Below are 23170 nucleotides of genomic sequence, written 5' to 3' on the forward strand. Positions count from 1 at the left end.
CTCACTCACTCTCAGGACTTGGGTTTTAGAGCCCGGAGTCATCCAGGAACAGGTACAGCTGCCTTCAGAGCAGCAGGCTGGAAGCCCCACAGGGAGAAATCACACAGAGACCGTTGTAGGCCCCAAGCCATTTGACTCTTTCCAGCTCAGGCATCAGACCTGTGACTGACAAAACCTTTGAAACGACCCCAGCTCCAGCCAGTGTCTGCAATTCCATGAGAAACCCTTACCTAGAACCTCCTCGCTGAGCCCATTCACACTCCAGAATGATCAAAAGTAGTAACGATGATTGCAGTAGTTTCACAGTGTGGGGTGTTCTGTGACACAGCAACACGCAGCGGGTATGCGCATACAGCACCTTGAGCAAGGGAAGCACGGAGTAAATACTGGTCCCAGTTCTTATTACTCCCAACCAGCATCATCCTGACCCAGAGGGATTCAGTTATTGACAATGGCAACTACTGTTTCTGGAGTACTTGTATGAACCAAGCACAGTCCGTATACGGTTTCTTCTCCACTCAGTGTTCAGTGCGTGAGTATCATTTTTCCCTTCCTACTGAACCTCCAAGGGGTTAAATAATGACCTGAGGCTACACCCAAGGAGTAATGTGGCTTAGATTTAATTTCTGATGAATCAACCTCTTGGCATGCTCCCTAGACCAATGTCATTGCTGTCCTGCATATAACAAGAGCTTTGGGGCCAGACTACTGGGGTTCCAGCCCCAGGTCAGCCACTTCCTAGGTGGGTATTGTTGGACAAATCCTTTAATCCGTCCCAGACTCAGTATCCTCATCGGTAGGATGGGCGGAATTACAGCACTGACCGCAAGGGGTGGTTGTGAAAATTTAAGGAAGAAAATCGATTTGTAAGCTGTTTAGCAAGAGCCTGGCTCACAGTCAGAGCTCAAGGAATAGTAGCTGTCATTGTTATTCTGTATCCATTGCCTCATTTGTACATAGAAAACACCTCAGCCTACCTCTAAATTGTTTCTTTGACTACTTGCCTCTGGCAGGAGCCAGAATTTGGAACTTCCTACTATGATGCTCAGGAGGTACAGGGAGGTAAGAGCCTCACCCTTTCCTCCTTGTTTCCCCCTCTCCGGGGAGTTCGGTTGTTGTCAATAATAGCAAAGACAGCAATGCGCCGAGTGCCGATCCTGTAGCTGCCAGAGCCAGTCTTGAGAGTGTGTGTGCATTACTAACTCAGATCTCACAACCAATCACACAGGTGTGGTATTTTCACTCATTTATTTATACTTTCTTTTTCATTTAACAAATAGTTATTGAGTTCCTCCGGTGATCTAGGTACTTGGAATGCATTAAAGAATAAGACAGAGAAAAATCCCTGCCCACATTCTAGTGTGCAGGGACCATTGTAAATAAGCAAAAGGTAACAGAAGTAGCAGGTCAGAGCAGTAAGTGCTGGGGAGAAAAAGAAAGGTCAGAAAGCAGAAAGAGAGGAGAAGTAAATTTCTCCTTTCAGTGAGGTCCTCCCGTCGTGAAAAGGTGACATGTGGGCAGGGACAGGACGAAGGCGGGGCAGCGAGACAGGAGGAGGTGCGGGGCGACGTTCCAGACAAGGGGAGCAGCGAGAAGTCCAACGTACAAGGAAGCACAAAGGAACATGCCTGGATGCCCGAAGAACACAGGGAGCCACTGTGACTGGGTGACAGCGGAGTCATGGGAGAAGCGGGTAGAGAGGTATTAAGGAAGGAGGGAGCAGGGCAGGTCACTGAGTTCTAGGCCACTGGCTCTCACTCTGAGTGAAATGAGGAGCCGTGGGGGAGCCTCGAGCAGAGAAGTGGCAGAATCTGATCTAAACTCGCCCTCCCTCCCTGCTCATGCGCTCTCTCTCTCTCTCAAATAAATCTATTTTTTAAAAAATAAACCTAAAAAAGTAAACTGGGCATTTGGGTTTAGAAGTTTTTCCTCCTCTTTACAGGACACGGCTGGGCTGGGGTTTAACCCAAGATAAACTGACTCCACCAGCCTTTGTCTTCTGTGTCAAAGACCTACCACCGGTTTTTGGCTTCTGACCCAGACGGAGTCACTTGGACCTGATCTACCATCATGCATGAAACAACCAAAAAAATTTTTTTAAACACAAAGTACAGGAAAGAAAGATTTTCAGTGAAGGGTGGTGATTTCTGAAGGACAGAAATAAAAGAAGCGAGCCCAGTAATAATCCAGCTTATTGTTTTGCGCAAGATGTCAGACAGGATGCAGGGAGGCAGAACTGAGGCAGAGTCTGGCAGACTCCCTCAGTTGGAGAGCCAAGACGGAGGCCTCCGGAGTTCATAAAACAGAGTAGCAGAGAGAAGAGAACCACACAGGGAGGGATTCTGAAGATCTACAGAGGGTCCTCCTCCAGCGGTCAGTGGATTCCCGAATCAGTGCTTGGCTGTGAGGAAACGGAGTACGGGGGATAGAACAATCCAAAACGAGTAAAGGAAATAATGCCTGTTTCTGCCAGTCGGACTTGGAAAACTTGTAATTCATCAGGTGGAGTATTGAGGAAACTCTTCCCTCATTAATGGGAAGTGATTAGCTCTAGACCGAGCACTGGGCAAGGCTACGGACCTGCCTCACAAACAATGAAAGCAAAACCCCAAAAGATCAAACTGCTTCTAAGTAACCTAACTGCACCCCAGAGCAAAATCCAAGAAGATTTATAGCAATACAAAAATATCCAACAAGATCCATTGTCTAGCATCCAAAGACTGTGAGTGTATTAAGAAGCAAGGAAAATGCAAACGATAATGAGTAGATTAACCAATCAGAGAAGGATATTAAAACAGTTATAACTGGGGACACCTGTGTGGCTCAGTCAGTTAAGCGTCTCCCTTTGGATCAGGTGATGATCCCAGCGTCCTCTGCAGGGAGCCGGCTTCTCCCTCTGCTTCTCCCTCTACCCCTCTGCCCTTTACCCGCTCGTGCTCTCTCAAATATATAAATAAAATCTTTGATAAAAAAAAATATTTTGAAACAGTTATTACAACTGTATTCCATATGCTCAGAAAGTTAAGTCGAGAACTTGAATGGACATTTCTCCAAAGATGACATAGAAATGGCCAAGAAGCATTTGAAAAGATGTTCAAGGTCACCAACCATAAGAGCAATGCAGATGAAAACCACAAGGAGCTATTACCTCACACCCATGAAAACAACTACTACTAAAAAGAAAAACAACCAGAAAATAAGTTTAGTGAGGATGTAGAGCAGTTAGAATCTTTTTGCACACTTGGTGGAATTGTAAAATGGTACAACTGGAAAACAGTGTAGCAGTTCCTCAAAGAATTAAAAATAGAACTAACATATGATAGAGGCATATCACTTCTGGGTAAATATTCAAGAACTGAAGGTATCACACACGAAATTCTAGGGTCTTGAGGAAATATTTGCACACCCATGTTCATAGCATCACAATTCACAATGCATTAATACAGGTATATTAATCAAGGTTCTCAAAAAGAAAAAATCAGAACCAAATAGGATATATATATATGAAGATTTATTATAGGCTGGGCACCTGGGTGGCTCAGTGGATGGAGCATGTCACTCTTGAACTCAGGTTTGAGTTTGAGCCCCATGTTGGCTGTAGAGATAACTTAAAAATAAAACTTTAAAAAAAGATTTATTATAGTAATTGGGTCATGAAGATATGCAAACTGGAGACAGGAAAGTCAGTGATATAATTGGGTCCAAGACCTGGGAACCAGGGGGCTGATGGTGTAAGACCCAGTCTGAACCTGAGAGCCTGAGAACCGGGGATGCCAAGAGAAGATGGGTGTCTCAGCTCAGGCAGAGGTAGAGCAAATTCACTCTTGTCCATCTTTTTGTTCTATTTGGGCATTTGACAGACTCTGTGGTGTCCACTCGCACTGGAAATGGTCATCAGTTTTACTTAGTTCACCAATTCAAATACAAATCTTTTCTGAAATCACCCTCACAGACACACCCAAAAAAAATATTTCATCAGCTATCTGGCCATCTCTTAGCTCTGTCAAGGTGACACAGAAAATTAACTATCATAGTGGAATAATATGCAGCCTTAAAAGGGAAGGAAATCCTGCCACATGATATGACGTGAACTTTGAGGACATCATGCTAAGTGAAATAAGCCAGTCACAAAAGTTAAAATAATGGGGGCCTGGATGTCTCAGTCGTTAAGTGTCTGCCTTCGGCTCAGGTCTTGATCCCAGGGTCCTGGGTTCAAGCCCCACATCGGGCTCCCCTCCCTGCTGGGTGGGAAGCCTGCTTCTCCCTCTCTCCTCCCCCCTGCTTGCATTCCCTCTCTCGTTGTGTCTCTCTCTGTCAAATAAATAAAATCTTTTTTAAAAAGTTAAAATAATGTATGATTCCACTTATATGAGATACAGAAAGCAGTCAAATTCATATATAGAGAAAGTAAAATGGTAGTTATTGGGATTAGGGGCACTGGGCAAAGGGGAGTTGTTGTTCAGTGGATATAATTTCACTTCTGCAAGATGAAAAAGTTGTGGAGACCTGTCTCACAACAGTGTTAATATACTTAACCCTACTGAACTGTACACTTAGAAATGGCAAGAAGGGGCGCCTGGGTGGCTCAGTGGGCCTCTGCCTTTGGCTCGGGTCATGGTCTCTGGGTTCTGGGATCAAGCCCCGCATGGGGCTCTCTGCTCAATGGAGAGTCAGCTTCCCTCCCACTTCCCCCGCCCGCCTCTCTGTCTGCTTGTGATCTCTCTGTCAAACAGATAAATAAAATCTTTAAAAAAATAAAAAACATAAAAATGGCAAGAAGATAAATTTTATGATACATGTTTTCTTTTTTTTTTTTAAGATTTATTTATTTCTTTGACAGAGAGAGGGACAGTGAAAGAAGGAACACAAGCAGGGAGAATGGGGAGGCAGAAGCAGGTTTCCCACCCAGCAGGGAGCCCGATGCTGGACTCAAACCCAGGACCCTGAGATCAAGACCCGAGCTGAAGGCAGACGCTTAACAACTGAGCCACCCAGGCGTCTCTATGATACATGTTTTCTACCACAACAAAAAGTTAATATACAATAGCATTTCTGTATGATGTCAAAATGATTTAAAATATTATGAAACTGATAATAAAATTATCACTTCGTGCCAAAAAAAAAAAAAAAAAAAAAAGTTAAGGAGAGACGAAAAATATAAAAAAGGCCCAAAGTTCTAGAGTTGAAAACTAAAAGATTTGAGCTTTTTTTTCTTTTTTTTTGCCCCACCTACCATGGGAATAAAGATCATTCTCTGCAATCAGACTGTCGGCATTCCAGAAAATGCTTACATCGCTGTGGAGGGTTACACCGTTACTGTGACGTCCCCCAGAAGAAACCTGAGGAGGACCCCAGCCGCATCGGTGTAGAACTCCGTTTCCTTGAAAGGCAGAGGAAGAGGCTCCACGTTCCCAGGTGGTGGAGCCGTATAAAGGAATGGACTACCATCCACACTATCTGTAGTCATGGACAGAACGTGGGCGAGAGTGTCACGCTGGGCTTCCAGTAGAAGATGAAGACTCTGTGCGTTCACTTCCCATCAATGTTGTGACTCAGAAGAACGGTTCTCTTGTTGAAATCTGAAATTTCTTGGGCAAACAAATACATCTGCTGGGTTCAGCTGAGGCCAAGGGTTGCCTGTTCAGTATCACAGGCCCAGGGAGATGAGTTAATTCTTGAAGGAAATGACATTGAACTTGTACCAAATTCAGCTGCTTTGATTCAGGAAGCCACAAGAGTTAAAAATAAGGATATTGGAAAATTTTTGGAGGGCATCCGTTGCTGAAAAAGGAAAAGTCCAGCAGGCTAATGAGTAGGATCTAAGCTGTTCATCTACAGAAACAGCAAGATACCAGATGATTTTTCAGACTTCTTTGCGATATTTTAGAGAGGCACTAACAGCTGTATGTTAAAAAAGAAAAGGCAAGAAAACGACAAGATTCAAGACACTGGATTGGATGGATAGCAGATTAGACATTATAGAGAAAAAGATTGGTGAATTAAAGGCATAAAAATAGGCATCGTCCAAAATGAAACACAGAAAGAAAAAGAATCAACAAGAATAAAAGCACATCAAGGAGCCGTGGGACACTTCAAGCCCATGAAAAAATAACTGGGGTCTCTAAAAAGGGGAGCAGGAAGAAAATAGAAAGATAGTTTAATATTAAAAATTATAAATCCACAGACCTAAGATACTCAACAAGGAAAATGAAGAAAACTGCATCAATTTCTCAAAATCAGTGATAAAGAAAAAAAAAATCTTAAAAGCAGCTAGCGGGGGAAAAAAAGACATGTTATGTATAGAGGTACAAAGACAATCCTGAAAGATGTGTAGTTGGAAACAATGCAAATGAGACGTGTGGGGGAACTAATGGGGAAAAGAGTCAACTTGGAATTCAGTATGTGGAAGCAATGTCCCTCAAAACAACAACCAGATGACAGGAAGACGTTTTCAGGTCTACGAAAGCTGAGAAGATTCATCATTGGTGCTATAGAAAAATAAGGGAACGCCTCAGATGAAAGGCAGCTAATAGCGGAGGGAAATCTGGATCCGCACAAAGGAATAAGAAGCACAGGAAATGCTAACTACGTAGGCAAATAGGAAAGATTTTTTTCCTACTATTTAAATTTCTATAAACATATTGATGGTTTAAACAAAAATAACAAAATAAGGATAGAAGGGAACTTTCTCGATCTGATAAAGGGCATCTATGAAAATCTGACTGTAGTGGATTGAATTGTGTTCAGCGGAAGCCGCCTTCTCCCTCTCCCGCCTGCTGCCCCCCACCCCGCTGTGTTCTCTCTGTGTGTGTGTCAAATAAATAAATAAAATTTTAAAAAAACACATAAAAATTTTTATAAAGAGTGAATACAAAGCTTTCCAAGTATATCAATAATCCCAAAGCACTTGACAAAATTAGCCAAACAGCTTTCAGAACTGTGAGAGAATAAACCTCCATGTTTTAAGCCACCACACCTTGTGGTAGTTTCTTTTGGGCAGTCCAGGAAAATAATATACCTACATCTAACACCATACTTAATGGTAAAAGAATGGATGTTTTCCCCCTAAGATAAGGAACAACACAAAGATGTCCACTCTCACCACTGCTATGCAAAATTTACTGGAAGTACTGGCCAGAGCAATTAGGCAAGGGGGAAAAAAAGGCATTGAGATGGGAAAGGAAGAAGCAATATTATATTAGCAGATGACATGTATGTAGGAAATCACAAAGAGCCTGCTAAAAAAACTGCTGAGTAAATAGATTCAACTAGATTGCAAGACAAAAGGTCAATATATAGAAATCAATCTCATTTCTATACATTAACAGTGAACAGTTGGAAAACGAAATCTAGAAAAACAATTCCATTTATAATAGCATCAAAAAGAATAAAATACTCAGGAATAAATTTATCAAAAGTAATCTGAAACTTGTGTCCTGAAAATGATAACATATTATTGAAGGAAATTAAGTAAGATCTTATTAAATTAGAAACATTCCATGTTCGTGACTGGAAGACTTAATATTGTTAAAATGTCAGTACTCTCCAAACTGATCTCAATACATCCTTGTCAAAATTCCAACTGTCCTTTTTGCAGAAATTGACATGTTAGTTGTAAATTCATGTGAGGATACAAGGGACCCAGAATGGCAGAATGACCAAAACAAGCAACAACAAAAAATGGATAAACTGTACTTCACCAAGATTAAAAACATTTGTGCTACAAACAATACAAACAAGAAAGTGAAAAGACAATCCACAGTATAGGAAAAAAAATATTTGCAGATCATACATCATGTACCTGATAAAGGGCTTGTATCATCAAAATTAAAAACTTTTCCTCTAAAGGGCACCTGGGTGGCTCAGTTGGTTAAGCAACTGCCTTTGGCTCAGGTCATGATCCTGGAGTCCGAGGACTGAGTCCCACATCGGGGTCCCTGCTCCGTGGGGAATCTGCTTCTCTCTCTGACCTTCTCCCCTCTCATATCTCTCTCTCACTCTACTCTCAAATAAATAAATAAAATCTCTTTTTAAAAAAAAAAAAAAAACCCTTTTCCTCTAAGAAAAATGCTATTCAGACAAAGAAAAGACAAACCACAGACTGGACGAAAATCTTTGCTAAGTGTATATCTGGGTGAATGACTTGTATCCAGAACATATAAAGAACCCTCAAAATACAATAATAAGCAAAGAATCTTATTTAAAAAGGACAAAAATTCGAATGGACCCCTCCCCAAAGAAGATAAAGAAGATGGCAAATAATCATATGGAAAAATGCTCAGCATTAGTCATTAGGGAAATGCAAATTAAACCAATAAATGAAACACACTCTGCACCTATAGGAGTGACTAGAGTTAAGACCATTTTAAGTGTTGACAAGGATGTGCAGAACTGAGACTCTCCTATACTGCTGGTGGGAAAAGCAAATTTGTATAACAATTTGCAAAATTATTTGCTAATTTCCTGAAAAATTAAATATACATCTACCATGTGGTCTGGCCATTCAATTCATAGGTATTTAAGCAAGGGAAATGAAAGCATATGTGCATAGAAAGACTTGTACATGTCTTCAGATCCCTTGTCTGACCTGTGTATAGACTACAGGTAGCAGAGGGTGGCCTCTGATGGTTACAGAGGACCTGTCCTTCCTTTCCATCTTGCCTGTGCTGGTAACAGACTGGCCACTGGCAGGCACCCTTCTCCAAAGCTCTCTCAGCCTCCCTGAGGTTTTGCTCAGAGATGTCAGCTTTTTCAGAGAGAACTTGGTTACTGTGCTTCCATGAGTCTTTAATGCCAAGGACATTTCCTTACGATTAAGGTCATGCCCACTTTAGTGTCTACTGTCAGGGCCTTAACTGCAGGTTCTGTTGATTTGTCTGTTTTTGCTTTGTTTTGTTTTGTTTTTTCACAAGCCTTCATTCTGCCTCCTTGTCTTCCTCATGCTCCTGAGTTCCTTTCCCCAGCCCTGCAGGGGCCTCCGCACTGAAGAGGCTTGCTGTTTGCTGCAAGCCAGTCTGAGGTGACCGTCTCTCTTCTATCATGTGGCACACTGTGGTCAGCCTGACTGTCTCCTTGGAACTGGCTGCCCACAGGCATGTCCATAACCTCTAACTCTTTGTGGCCTCAGCCTCTCCATCTGTAGAGAAGACTGTTGTGAAGATGAAAGATCAATTGTGTAAAGGCTTTAGCACAGGAGGTACCCGGTGAGCCACTGCGTTAGGTGTTGTTATCTAGAGCCCTGCCTGTGTTCTGCATCGTGGTTAGAGCTCTGCTCTCAAACATCTTTCCGGACTTTTTCCAGCCTCAAGTAACCCTCCCGAGGGTTGGAGCCTGGAGGTTGCTGTATGTTCAGGGCTGTGAACTCTTGTTTGCAGAGCAGCGCTGGTTCTCCCTCTTGGCCCCCCCGGAAGGGATGTCGGGCTTCAGACCCTAACAGGTAGATCCCTTGCCACAATGTTCTCTCAGGTTAGAGGAGCACATGACTCACAGCTGGGTTCATGGGCTTCCCGAACTCTGTCTGCCTGTGGCCTGATGCAGCCCAGTTCTGGGGCTTCCGTGGGGGAAGACAAGAAAGGGCTGGGAGTCCTGAAGATAACGTGGAGGAGGCCTGGGTAGGGGAGAGGACCTGGAAGCTACAACTACGGGGCTCTTGGGGCGCCCGGGTGGCTCAGTGGTTAAGCATCTGCCTTCCACTCGGGTCATCATCCCAGCATTGTGGTCAGGCTCCCTGCTCCGGGGGGACTCTGCTTCTCCCTCTCCCTAGGCCTCTCTCCCTGCACATTCTCTCTCATGCCAATAAAAAACGAAACAAAAGAAAACTACAGCACTCTCAATTCAGGGAAAGACTACTGGATGCTCCTGTAGATCCGGTGGGAGCCCAGGGACGGACACCTGTAGTCTCCCCCACACTGATGATGCTTAGCTGGAACACTGACCGGCGGTGGGAGCAGCGAGACAGACCGCGAAGGAAGGGCATTCCCAGTGCGGGAAGAGCGTTTAAGGAGACTCGAAACAGCCTGATGCATTCCAGGAACTGCGAGTAAGCCCGGTCTGTTGGTCCCTGTGGTCTACAGGACCGAGCCAGGACCCTGTCCCTCGACACTCAAAGCCCTTCCTAATCTTGCCCCCACCTCCGTCCAGCAGTCCCGCCCGGCCCTCTCCGGTCGGTGTGTTGCCGCCGCTGTAACCGGCTCCTGCTCTCCAAGCAGGCCTTTTGCATTCTGGCCTCCGGGCCTTGCCCAGGCGGCTCCCTTTGCAGGGAAAATCTTAATCCTCGTCTTCGCAGAGCCAACTCCCTCTCATCGTGGGGACGTGCCCACCAGAAGCCCCTTTGGGGCCTGAGTCAGATGCTTGTCACTTTTGTTGAAGAGTGAATCTCGTGAGGGAAATCTGCCCTGAGTACCCGGTCCACGCTGGCCCTGCGCACTGCCCTCCGGCTTCCAGGCACCGTCTGCGCTGTCAGGGCTTCCTGGGGCAGGTGCCATTTCTCTTCTTCACGTCAAGTCCAGCAGGCACAGAGGAGGGGCCGGTGCCTTCTGTTGGGTGGATGGACGGACGGATGGGTGGGTGGACGGATGGACAGACGGATGGACGGTTGGATGGGTGGTGGATGGACGGATGGATGGTTGGATGGGTGGACGGACGGATGGATGGACGGACGGATGGACGGTTGGATGGATGGATGGATGGATGGTTGGATGGGTGGATGGATTGATGGATGGACAGACGGATGGACGGTTGGATGGGTGGTGGATGGACGGTTGGATGGGTGGGTGGACGGATGGATGGACGGTTGGATGGGTGGACGGACGGATGATGGGGCCTTCGCCATCATCACCTTCTGTATCTGCTCCCCCCCCCCCAGGCCTGGCCGCTGTTTTCAGGGTCCCGCGCTGTCGCCGCCTTCGGCGCTGTCGCTCTGGCCCCGCCCTCACCGCCCCCTCGCCCGCCCTGGGTCCCGGGATCCGAAGCCCCGCCCCCGGAGGCTCCGCCCACAGCCGGGGTTGGAGGGAGGAGGCAACGCCCCCCCTGCAGGCCGCCTGGGATTGGTGCGGCCGCCGCCAGGGGCGGGCCCGGGGCGGGGCAGCTGTGACGCGCTCGCGGCCAGAAAAGCCCGGCCAGGGGGCGGACGAGGGACTGACGGCGCGGCCCGGAGCGGTGAGTGTCCGACGGGCGGGACGGGCGGGCCAGGAGGGACGCGCGGCGGGCGGAGCGGAGGACGCCGACGACCGTGGCGCGCGCTGGGCGCTGCCCACGTCCGCCTCCCCGCAGGCCGCGCGGGGCCAAGCGCAGCGCCGGAGCCCGGAGCCCGGAGCCCGCCCCTCCCGGGGGACGCAGGACATTCAGTCCCGGCTTGTCTTCCAGACCCGGACCGCCGAGCCCCTGGAGGCGAGGACCCGCCGGCATGGCTTCGGAGGTGAGTGGACCTCGGGGACGCCGGACGGGGGGGAGGGGCGCTCTGGGAGCCGCGGGGGCCCTGACCTGCGCGCGGGATCCCGCGTGCCGCACCCGCCGCCGGCCACCCTCCGGGTCTTCGCCGGCTGCGGGCGACGGAACCTCCGGTGCACCTGCCGGAGCCTGGGAGGCCTGTGCTTGGACTTCCCAGCGCGCATCACCGTCGGCTCTCGGCCCGCTCCGCGCCCCAGGAGCCTTGTGGCGCTCCCAACCCGCGAGGCGAGGGGGGGTGGCCCTGACCGACCCGACCGGACAGTGCTCCCAGCCAGGGCGCAGGGAGCGAGCTGCCCCCTCATTCAGCTCCCTCACCTCCCGATGCCCTTCCTGTCGGTCCCCACCCGGCGCCCCTGCTCCCGCTGTAGCAAACAGAGGCCACGTGACTCTGGCTGGTGGACAAAACCAGGAGGTTCAGGGACCATGCCCTGGGGCCCTAGTGGCCCCAGGGCCTGGTGGCTTGCTCTCTCACTGGCCACTCTTCCTTAGAGCCACAGGGCGCCTGGGTTCTCCTCCTGAACACTCCTGGCAGGAGTCCTAGGCACAGGTTCCTTTTCTGGGACCTCAGTTGGATAATTCTCTGCCTCCTTCTGGAAGGTACTGGGTCCTGAGGTCATTGCTTTGAACCTTTCAGGTAAAGGGGGCTGTTTGCTTGGTGCCAGCGAAGGGAGCCTGTGGCCAGGAAGCACGAGGTCGGGGTTCCAGTCCTATCTCGTCCTCATTAGCTAGCAAAGCACTTCCTCTCTCTGGCCCTCAGTTTGTTCATCTGCATAAATGGGATGAGAATGTCTGTCCTGCTGGTTTTGGGTCATGGTGTCAGGGGCGACAGTAGGGCTTGGACTTAGAAGGCAAACAGAGTCGGTTTCTGAAGCAATTCCTCGACCCCCCAGGGTAACAGTGCCCACCTCCCGAGAGGGTGTAATAACATATGTAGAATGCCTAGCCCAGGGCTGAGCTGTCGTCCATACAGTAGGTGCTCGGTAAATGCTGGCTAAGGATACCGACAGTAACAACACGGTATTTCCCTGTGCCTTCTAAATTGGTTATTGCTTATTCATTCCCACCCAAACCAGTACTCCTGCACCCTTGCCCCAAAGGTGTCATTCTGGCCCAGATGTGCTCAAGGCTAGAGGAGGGCCCTTTCTGCCTTGTTGGGACTCCCCCTCTCTTCAGAGCCCAAATGGTAGCACCTCATTCTGACATCCATCTGGGATCTTTTTTTAAAAAAAGATTTTATGGGGCACCTGGGTGGCTCAGTGGGTTAAGCCTCTGCCTTCCGCTCAGGTCATGATCTCAGAGTCCTGGGATCGAGTCCCGCATCGGGCTCTCTGCTCAGCGGGGAGCCTGCTTCCCCCCCAAGCCCTGCCTGCTTCTCTGCCTATTTGTGATCTCTGTCTGTCAAATAAATAAAATCTTTTTTAAAAATTAAAAAAAAAAGATTTTATTTATTTATTTGAGAGAGAGAGAGATTGAGAGTTTGGGCGGGGAGAGAAGAGACAGGGGCAGGGACAGGGAGAGAGAATCTCAAGCAGACTCCCCACGGAGCAGGGAGCCCAGCTGCGCAGCTCTCTCTATCTCAGGACTTAGAACTGAGCCCAAAGCAACAGTCGGACACTCAGTGGACTGAGCCACTAGGCCCCCTCTTTCTGGGGTCTTTTTAAGCCTGCCAATGCGGCGGGAGCTTGGTCCCAATGCAAAGTGGGCTGCCTTCAGGAGACCAGCGCATCAGGTGACTTCTGCTTGCCCCAGGCCGTCTTGTGGGTTGGTGCTAATTGGTTTGGCTGCCTCCCCACTTGTTAAGTAGTTGTTATTACTAACAACCCAGGCTGGGAGTCCAGGGCCTGCTGGAGGAGCAGCGCCAGGTTCCGGGCGGAGGGGCCCACTGGCTCCCAGTCCTGACTGGCATTGGCCTGCCCTGGTCCTCTGGCCCCAGCGGTCAGGAGAGGGGCCCACGTGGTGCTTTGCGGGAGATCAAGGCTTGGCGGGTAAGAGGAGGATCTAGCTCAAAAGGTTGAGGGGGGCGGAGGCCGCTTCTGCGGGGCAGAGTCCTCAGACAGCCAAGGCTGCTGGGCAACGAGGGGTCAGGTCACAGCCTGTGGCGCGAGCGCAGTGGAGGCCCCCATGGTGCACACAGCAGCCGGGAGCGCTGTTAAGACGCCGCCAGCCTCCGGCAGCCCTCGGCCCCTCCCTTACTGAGAATTTACTGAGTGTCAGGCACTGTGCTATGTATGCACTTAGAAATTTCACCTAACTGAATGTCACAACAGCTCGAGCAGATAGGTACTACCATTGTCCTCGTTTATCGGGGGTAACCCTGCAGCTTGGAAAGGTTGTGGAATATGCCCACAGTCAGGTGGCTAGGAGGGGTCTGGGACATTGCAGGGTGACAGAGGAGGACATATGTCCCCAGCAGCCGTTATAAACTCCCCCTCCGCAGGAAAGTCGGCAGTGAAGTAAAATGCCTCCGTCCACCCAGGGAACACTCTCCCAATCCTTGGCTTTCTGGGAGCTAGGACGGCTCCCTTGTGTTCTGTACCCCTCCCCCATCTGTCACATGCTGTGGCCTCTGTACTCTTTCAAAACAGAGGTGTCTCTGTCCCACCCCTCTGTCCTTAGCTCCTGGGGGGCATAGGGTCAGCTGGTGACCTTCTGGAAGGCCAAAGATAAGAGATGTGCCAGAGGCACTCTCCAGAGGAGTGGTGGAGGTCGGGATGTCAGGCCCTGCCCCAAGCTGTGGGAGAGAAATGCAGGCCATTTGAGCCTGACGGGGCCCCTCAGGTGCTTCCTCACCTGTCCCTGCTGCAAAAGTTCAGGATTTCAGAGCCAGCAGAGGGGAGCATGGAGGGAGGCGTGCGGGCTCTGCTTCAGTTAGCTGGGCTGTGATCCGGGCTCTGTCACCCAGCAAGGGCTCTGTGCCTTGGTTTCCCCCTCTCTGCAGCGGGATAGAATTGGTAGCCACATCAGAGTCTCTGTTGGCGCGGGCCAAGCGATGGCAGTCGTGCCTGGCACGCGGTGGGAGTGCGGAGTACGCTAGCGAGGACGGTTGTCATTACCGTCAGAGTGGCAGAGCTGGACTCAGACTGCATTCGGAGTGACTTCTCCCCTTGGTCAGTGGCACAAAAGGTCCCAGAAGTTCTGCTCTACTCTCAGGGGTGCCTCGTCCCCTGCCATCATTTCCTTAGAGAAGTGTCACAGGTGGGAGAGAACCTAACTTCAGTGTCCAGCCACGTTCCCACACTGACTCCCCAGGTGGCTTCGAGCAAGTTCCTGATCCTCTCTGAGCCCCCGTTTCCTCATCTGTGCAGTGAGAATGGCCCTGCCTGCTGGTTCTCACTGCCGTCAGACTTGCTAGCTCTCCCGCGGGCCCTTGGTGAGAGGCGCTGTTCTCAGGGTGGGAAGGAGATTAACTGTTCCTGCTCTCCTGACCAGAGTGGGAAGCTATGGGGTGGCCGCTTTGTGGGCGCAGTGGACCCCATCATGGAGAAGTTCAACTCATCCATTGCCTACGACCGGCACCTGTGGGAGGTGGACGTGCAGGGCAGCAAGGCCTACAGCCGGGGCCTGGAGAAGGCAGGGCTCCTCACCAAGGCCGAGATGGACCAGATACTTCATGGACTGGACAAGGTATTCTGTACACCTGACAGCCCCCTCTAGAGCCCCACCCTGGGGTCCCAGCTTCCACCAAGTCCCAAACGGGTTGTGGAGGATGTGCTCTCCAGGCACATGTTGTTCCCTTGGGACTAAATGTCTGTCAAGGTGCTCTTCATTTTTTTTTTTTTAATTTTTAAAAGCTTTATTTATTTATCTTGAGAGAAAGCAGGGGGTGGGGGGCAGAGGGCGAGGAAGAAAGAGAAACTCCAGCGGACTCCTCACTGAGCGGGGAGCCAACGCAGGGTTCGTTCCCACAACCCTGAGATTATGACCTGAGCCGAAATCAGGAGTCGGCTGCTTAACCTACTGAGCCCCCGGGTGCCCCCGTCGAGGTGCCGTGTAAACCATGTGCTGTGCTGTGTCTCTCTTCTCCCTCAATGCCTCCGTGGCTCATAGGGGAAGGAGACCTGGGCCCGAGGTGCTCCCCTGGGTGTGGGGGCTACAACCCCCCAGGGAGCACTCACGCTTCCTGGGGAGCACCCCGAGGACGCAGCTCTTACGCAGAGACAGTCAGTGATCAGAGCTGGGTGGGACCAAGGCTGTGGATGGCTGACCCCTGACCCCTGGGTTGTTGGCATCTGCTGCAGGTGGCTGAGGAGTGGGCCCAGGGCACCTTCAAACTAAACCCCAATGATGAAGACATTCACACAGCCAACGAGCGACGTCTGAAGGTGTGACCCGCTGCTGTCCACCTGGCCTCCCCCTTCTCCCTCACCATGGCCCCTTGGAGCATAAGCACCATCCTTCTGTTCCCTGCTGGCTGGATCTCAGAGCAGGTGGCCTCTGCAGAGATGGCAGGGCCCACGGGTAGGGAGGGAAGGTGACAGGGCTGGGAGGAACCAGGCCCTGCCTGGGCTGACCATGACCCCCTGCCTCCCTCCGCCCCCAGGAGCTCATCGGCGAAACTGCGGGGAAGCTGCACACAGGCCGAAGTCGGAATGACCAGGTGCTGCTCCCACACTCCGCCCCACCTGACCTTGGGCCTTGTGCATTCCGGATCCTGGGGAGCCCAGGTGGCAGATGTAGGGCGCTGCAGTGGTCCTGGCTCCCCAGCGAAGCAATACATCTGTGCCCCTGAGTGCCACCCTCTCCTCCCACAGGTAGTCACAGACCTCAGGTTGTGGATGCGGCAGAACTGCTCTAAACTCTCCGCCCTCCTGTGGGAGCTCATCAGAACGATGGTGGACCGGGCCGAGGCGTGAGTTTCCCATGGACACCCAGGTGGCAGAGAGGGGCATGAGGGCAGCCAGGGTCTCCTCTGCCCTAGGACAGGCAACCTGAATGCCAGATCTACGTGGCAAGGGTGAAGGGGGTTGGGGAGCCAGGCCCTGGAGCTCAGGGATGTCCTGGAACTCCTGGACTAATGAGGTAAAGCAGCCAGGAATGGGGGCATTTCTTGCCATGTTTCCTACTCCCGTGCCAGCTGAACTCAGCAGGTAGGGCGAGCTCACCCTCTGAGGCTTCGTAAGTAGGAGACTAAGGCACTAGGCAGACGCCTGAAGCCTGAGGAAAGGGGCTGCCTGTGCCAGGGACAGCCCAGGTCACTGCTCAGCCACTCCACGCCCCGGTCCCCACCCAGCATGGCTGGCACAGGATGGCCAAAGCTGCCTCCCACTGGCCTCATCCCAAGTTCTGGCTCTTTTGACCTCACATCTTTGGAGGTGACTTGGCTCCTTCCAGACCTGGCCAATTTGCTGCTGAGGAGTCCCTGTCTGGTGTCAGAGATAGGGTGACCCCAGCTCCCTGTGACCTCTTGTTCACAGACCTTACCACGTTGGGGAGAGCAACAGCCTAAGACCCGTCGTCCCGGGGGTGCTGGGAGAAATGGGGAGCGAGCTAATGACTACGAGTTGCTTCTTTGGGGGGATGAAAACATTCTAAAATTGACGGGGTGACAGGCACACAAAAGTGTACAGCTTAAGTGGGCGAATGATGTCTCAGTAAAGCTGTTTATTAAAACAAACAAACCAAAACCATCACCTGCAGCACCTTGTCTCTTTGAAAGTGCCCCCTGCTCTTCTGAGGTCCTTGGGTGCGTCTCACGGGCTCACAGATGGCAACTCCCCCGCCAAGTAGTACCCCTCGGCGTCCCCTCCTTCCCTGTCACCTCTGCTTAGAGCTGAGGACGGCACTGCCTCGCGTCCCGGCTCCCATCCTGCTCTGGGGAGGCCCCGGGCCCTGGCCCCGTCCCTGGGTCACGCTGCCCCGCTTCTGGTCTCTTCCTTTAGGATGTGTTTGTCCCCAGGAGGTCGCTTGGTTTCTTGCGCAGGCAGGTCCTTGCAAGGCTGGCCTCGCTCTTCCCCGCTGGGGCCTGCGGGGCGCGGGCGACACAGGCCGGCCTTGCGGCAGCTGCGCAGCCCCTCAGACCCTGCGGCTCTTCTCCCCACACAGGGAACGCGACGTCCTCTTCCCGGGGTACACACACCTGCAAAGGGCTCAGCCCATCCGCTGGAGCCACTGGATACTGAGGCGAGTCGGGCAGGGCATCGTGCAGGGGTGTTGTGGAGGGGCTGTGACAGAGGGGAGGGCCCCGGAGGCCCTGACCTCTGCCCTCTGGCTTCCTACAGCCATGCCGTGGCGCTGACCAGAGACTCGGAGAGGCTGTTGGAGGTCCAGAAGCGGGTCAACGTCCTGCCCCTGGGGAGGTGAGTCAGCCCCCAGTGTCCCGAGGGCCTCGTGGCGGGGCGGGGTGGGGGGCTGTCCCACTTGGTTAGCTGGTCCTTGGGGATCAACGGAAGAGGAGGTGCTAGGAAGGACAGAGGAGGCAGCCGGCCAGGTGACAGGCCTCTCCGTCTGGGGTTCTTCCGCGCAGACCCGCGGCGGTCTCGGAGATGGGGCTGACCGGGCTAGCAAGGATGCCAGAGCGGGGCCAGAGCTCTGCAGAGAGGTTAGAGAGCCGGCGGTTGCCCTCAGCCTGCCGTTTCGGCTCTGTGGGGACAAGCGTTCCGTCAGCCACGCTGTCTGGGTGGCCGCCCTGACCATCGGGGCTTGGCTCTGGGTGTGTGTGTGTGTGTGTGTGTGTGCACGCGCCAGGAGCCCTGCTCACCTGGGATCCCCTGTTCCTGCAGCGGGGCCATTGCGGGCAACCCTCTGGGTGTGGACCGGGAGCTGCTCCGAGCAGGTGAGGCGCCCTGCCCCTCCCCCGGTGATCCCCCGCAACACCTGCCAGGTGCCACAGACACACACTTGGAGGGGGCAGGGGGCTGGCTGAGACCCTCATTTATTACCTACGGACAGTGAGGCTAGAGCGGCACGAGAAGGCCTGTAGCAGCGGTGCATGGCGCTGGGGACACTCAGGGCTCCTGCTTCGTGCCCGGGACCTGTACAGGAGACCCTCCCCCATTCGTGCCGCTCCCTACTCTCCTCCCTAAAAGGGCCTCAAGGAGGAGGTGGCTGGGCAACCTGATTAGGGGTAGAGGAAGGCCGTCCTTGCCCTCCAGCCCAGCCCTGTTGCCTTCCCCACGTCCTTCTCCAGAACTGAACTTTGGGGCCATCACTCTCAACAGCATGGACGCCACCAGTGAGCGAGACTTCGTGGGTGAGTCCTCGGACTGCCCGCTTGTCCTCTAGGGCCACTCCCCACTGTGCCCTAATTTAGCTCTGTCTGGCTCTCATCTAGCCCTGGCCCTCCTCCCGCTGCCTCCCACCCCTCCCACCTCCCAAGTCTGGTCGCCCGGGGCTTCTCCAGAATGAGTGGGGAGCAGGAGAAGCCTGGGGACCGGAAGGCCTGCTCTCCCTTCCCCCGCTAGCTGAGTTCCTGTTCTGGGCTTCGCTGTGCATGACCCACCTCAGCAGGATGGCCGAGGATCTCATCCTCTACGGCACCAAGGAATTCAGCTTTGTGCAGCTCTCAGATGCCTACAGGTAAGGCTGGGCCCTGCCCTACCCGGCTCTGCACCTGCCAGCGTGGCATCCTTCCTCCCCATACCCTCCCTGCCCCGACACCCGCCCCCCTGGCCCTGGCCCGGGCCAGACCGGAACTGCATGCCGCTAGACCTCCCCTGACCCAGCCAGCAGACCAGCCAAGGGGCAGGGGAGCCCTTTCAGCCCTAGCCTCTCTGTCCCTAGCACCGGAAGCAGCCTGATGCCCCAGAAGAAAAACCCAGACAGCCTGGAGCTAATCCGGAGCAAGGCGGGGCGCGTGTTTGGGCGGGTGAGCGGGGCAGGGAGTGGGGGCAAGGCTCTGGGCTGACCCTGAGGGTCCCGAGGGAACGTGCAGGATGGGCTCTGAGGTCCAGCCTCCTCATTCTCACTCTTTTCTCAGTGTTCTGGGCTCCTGATGACGCTCAAGGGGCTCCCAAGCACCTACAACAAGGACTTACAGGTGCGAGGCTGGGGCCATGGGTGAGGGCCCCACCTGCACGTACACCGTATCCCATTCCTCGGGGCCCCGCGAATTGTCGCCTCCCATCCTGTGCACCCAGCCCTTGACAGTCCTTGAGAACTCTCTCCTCTCTGTCAATGTGGGTTGTACGAGGTGCTGAGCGTTCCTCACAGAGGGCAGTGGGATGCCTCCGTGGGGGGCAGGGCTGCTGGGCTCTCACCTCCTGCCACGCGGCCCCCAGGAGGACAAGGAAGCCGTCTTTGAAGTGTCAGACACCATGAGTGCCGTCCTGCAGGTGGCCACGGGCGTCATCTCCACGCTGCAGGCAAGCCCCCGTCCTCTCCCCCAGGCCCCTACATGCCAGGAGGGGAGGGTGGGTACATTCAAAAGATCTGGGGCAGGGGGAGGAGGGTGGGTGTTTGCTCCTGGCCCTAGGAACAGCGGGGAGTCGAAAGCCACAGTAGAATGGAAGCAGGTTAGACGCTGCGCGTCCCATCAACTGGCCTGACCGGATCTCCTTTTGGTCACTGATGACGGGAGATCTCCGCACACACAGCTGAGACCGCACAATGAACCCCTGTGGACTAGCTCAACTTCAACAACGAGCAACTTGTGGCATTTCTCGCTTCGGTTCTTTACCCACCACCCGCCCTGCCCCCGCGGTTCTGATGCAGCCAAAGCTGGGGACCCCGAGAGAAAGTGCCGGCAGCCGCGATAGCACCCCTAAACACTATCGGGGATGATGGCAAACGGCGGAGAGGGCGGACCAGGCTGGGTCAGAGTAGATCTGCCTGGGCTGCGGGTGGAAGGCTGGCGGCTTCACCACCAGGGGCCCAGCATTCACCGCTCCCCTCCTGGCGTCCCCCAGATTCACCGCGACAACATGGCACGGGCTCTTAGTCCTGACATGCTGGCCACTGACCTCGCCTACTACCTGGTCCGCAAAGGGGTGAGTGTGGGGTGGCTGGGGTGCAGCGGGAGGAGATGGGGACGTCCTGGGCCGAGGGTGGGGGCGTGAGGGACGGTGCGGGCAGAACAGGGGGCCGAGGAAGGCTGAGTCGGAGCCCCCCGCGCCGGCCGCCCCAGATGCCGTTCCGCCAGGCGCACGAGGCCTCCGGGAAAGCCGTGTTCATGGCCGAGACCAAGGGGGTCGCCCTCAACCAGCTGTCGCTCAAGGATCTGCAGGCCATCAGGTGCGGCCCCTGCCTCCCCACTGCGGCCCCCCCGGGGGGTGCGCCTGGGCCAGTAGGGTCCCCGGGGACCCCCGCTGGGTCCTGGCCCACCTGGTCCTCTGTCCCGCAGCCCCCTGTTCTCGGGCGACGTGAGCCGCGTGTGGGACTACGGCCACAGCGTGGAGCAGTACGCGGCCCTGGGGGGCACAGCGCGCTCCAGCGTCGACTGGCAGATCGGCCAGGTGCGGGCGCTGCTGCGGGCCCAGCAGGCCTAGCCCCCTGCCGCGCCCCCCCAGCTGGCCTAGCCACCCCACCCCCCCACCGCCAAGCCCTCCCAGCAGGCCTAGAGCCCCCCGCTGTGCCCCTCAATAAAGCTGGCCTGAGGGGAGGCTGCTGCTTGTTCCCTGCCCTGCCTGACTCCCTCAGCCACGGGCTCTCGGGGGTCTCTTGGGTGGACAGTGGGGCCATCAAGGCAGCGGGGAAAATGGACGAGGATGGCAGGAGGCACAGATGGGGAAGGAGCAGAGGGGGCGGCCTTCATGGGAGCCTCCACCCTGCGCCGCGGGCGGCCACAGTAACTTCCTGCCTCCCGAGCTCCCGGGAGGCACTGGCCTCCTTGGAGCCTTGATGGTGCCTGATGGGCTTGGGGAACTCAGCCAGCCCCTGTTCATTATCCTTCCTTCCAGTGTCCTCCTGGCTCCCCTGCTCGCCTTCTCCTGCTTGACCCACCCCTCCCTAACAGTCAGCGGCACCTGTCGTGGGGCTCCGGGGTGGGGGGGGGATGGTACATTTGGAGGTAGAGTCACTCGGCCAGCTGGCGTGCGATGCCAGGCGCTGGGTGAGCTTCATATACGTGCGAGGCGTCTCCTTCACCCTGGAGGGTAATGATGGTCCCGGCGCAGATCACGAGGTCCACAGACAGGCAGTGCAAGGGGTCGGGGGCTGCTCCCCCGTTGCGGTCAAGGACTTACCTTTACTCTGCAAGGGCCCGAGGCCAGGTCTGGCACACAGTAAATGTTCAATAGCAGTGGGTCCCAGAAGAGGCCAGCAGAGACCTCTTCTACACGGGTGTCACCAAAGTCCTCATAAGAAATGTCTGACATTTATGTTTCATTAACAACAGAGCTAACCCCAAGGAAGAATGAATTACCCCTCCCAAGTGTTTCTTGGGAGCAATGGAAACACTTTGTAAACTGAGCAGTTAAAACTTCAGCAGTGCGGACACCTCAACCACATTCCAAAAGGGGCCAAAGCCATGGCTCACAGAATGTTGGCTCCCCAAGTGTGGTTCCTCTTTCACTTCCTCCTCCTCATTTGGGAGTTTGTTAAAAAATGCAAACTCTCAGGCCTGAGACCTACAAAATCAGATTCTAGGTGGGGGTGCAGCTAGGCCTTCAGGTGATTCTGATGCACGTTCAGGTTTGAGAATCACTGATCTCTATCTAGAATCTTGTTACCTAAAGTAACCACAGGTCACCACCTCTCCCAGGTCCCAGCTTGACCTGATCTAGAATCTGCATTTTAACAAACTCCCCAGGTACTGGTTGTACACATTAGAGTCAAAGTGCTGATCTAATTAGACCTGAGAAGGTTTAATATCTAGTCTCAGAAATGAAGGAGGGACTAATGTACATCAAACAACAGACAGGATTAAAATAATGACTGGAATGCATACGTAACGCAGACGACACAGGGAGCAGTTCCTGCCCGACACCTCGATCAGTAGGACACACCACAACCTGAGTGGGAACTCTGTTCTCAGACAATCCTATCAAAAGTTTCTCCTTAACTGGAATCAGCCCCCCAGGGCTTCCCACCACATGCCCTCTGACCTGACCAGAGGAAGGGGCCTCTCCTGGGTCAGGGAGAGCACGAGTTTGTGTGGCTTTTCTCCAGACTGCCCATACGTGATCGAGTTACTCCCCTTGTCTGCCTCTTTCCATTCTGCCAACAATTTACACCAAAGTTCTGTAGGACTTCGGACTGGTTTCCCATTGCTGCTGTAACAAATTACCCCTCATAGTGGAATAAAACAGCATAAACATTATCTAATAATTGTTGAGGTCAGAGTCTGAAATGCGTTTATACTGAGACAGAATCAAGTGACAAGAAGCACTTGGGAGAATCTATGTCTTTGCCTCTTCCAGTTTCTAGAAGCGATCTGCATTTCTTGGCTTGTGGCTCTTTCCTTCATCTCTGAGGCCAGTGGTACAAATCTTCAAATCCTTCTGCTTCCTTTGTCACATCCTCTGACTGACCTTTCTGCCCCCCTCTTATAAAGACCCTTGTGATTACACTGGATTCACCCAGATAAAGCAAGAAAATCGTTTCATCTCAAGATCCTTGACTTAATCACATCTGCAAAGTTCCTTTTACCATGTTAGGTAACATATTCACAAGTTTGGGGGATCATATTGGGGGATCATTGTTCAGTTTACTGTATTTTGTTGTCTGGCTCTCAAAGACCACTATCTATCCACGGGCCACACATTCACTCCATCCCATGCGCCGCCCAAAGTTTTAGCCCCTTAAACATCAGCACAAGTTCTAAATCTCATCAGCTTGGAAGTCCCAC

At 53.1% G+C, this 23170-nt stretch overlaps 1 protein-coding gene, 1 long non-coding RNA gene and 1 pseudogene across 3 annotated transcripts; 2 read left to right on the plus strand and 1 right to left on the minus strand.

Moving 5' to 3' along the window:
- Positions 1–5234: 5234 nt before the first annotated feature.
- LOC116580737 lies at positions 5235–5932 on the plus strand (annotated as a pseudogene).
- Positions 5933–11084: 5152 nt separating this feature from the next.
- ASL (argininosuccinate lyase) lies at positions 11085–22933 on the plus strand. 2 transcript variants are annotated; one of them, XM_032327991.1, is made up of 17 exons: positions 11085–11157; positions 11365–11416; positions 14878–15072; positions 15687–15770; positions 15989–16045; positions 16200–16297; positions 17491–17568; positions 17667–17744; positions 18168–18220; positions 18575–18637; positions 18849–18963; positions 19168–19252; positions 19364–19423; positions 19665–19748; positions 20292–20372; positions 20510–20616; positions 20726–22933. In XM_032327991.1, exons 2-17 carry the CDS (start codon positions 11405–11407, stop codon positions 20868–20870), a joined length of 1395 nt encoding a protein of 464 aa, XP_032183882.1. In that variant the 5' UTR covers positions 11085–11157; positions 11365–11404; the 3' UTR covers positions 20871–22933. The 2 variants fall into 2 exon arrangements, with proteins under 2 accessions (XP_032183882.1, XP_032183883.1); XM_032327992.1 differs by having other exon boundaries at positions 20525–20616.
- LOC116581026 lies at positions 17035–18516 on the minus strand. Its single transcript, XR_004281860.1, has 3 exons — positions 18146–18516; positions 17525–17976; positions 17035–17410 (listed from the first exon to the last, which is right to left on the minus strand). It is a non-coding gene; the product is annotated as an uncharacterized LOC116581026 (long non-coding RNA).
- Positions 22934–23170: the final 237 nt, after the last annotated feature.

Source organism: Mustela erminea, chromosome 20, assembly GCF_009829155.1.
Source record: "Mustela erminea isolate mMusErm1 chromosome 20, mMusErm1.Pri, whole genome shotgun sequence".
Taxonomy (NCBI): Eukaryota; Metazoa; Chordata; class Mammalia; order Carnivora; family Mustelidae; genus Mustela; species Mustela erminea.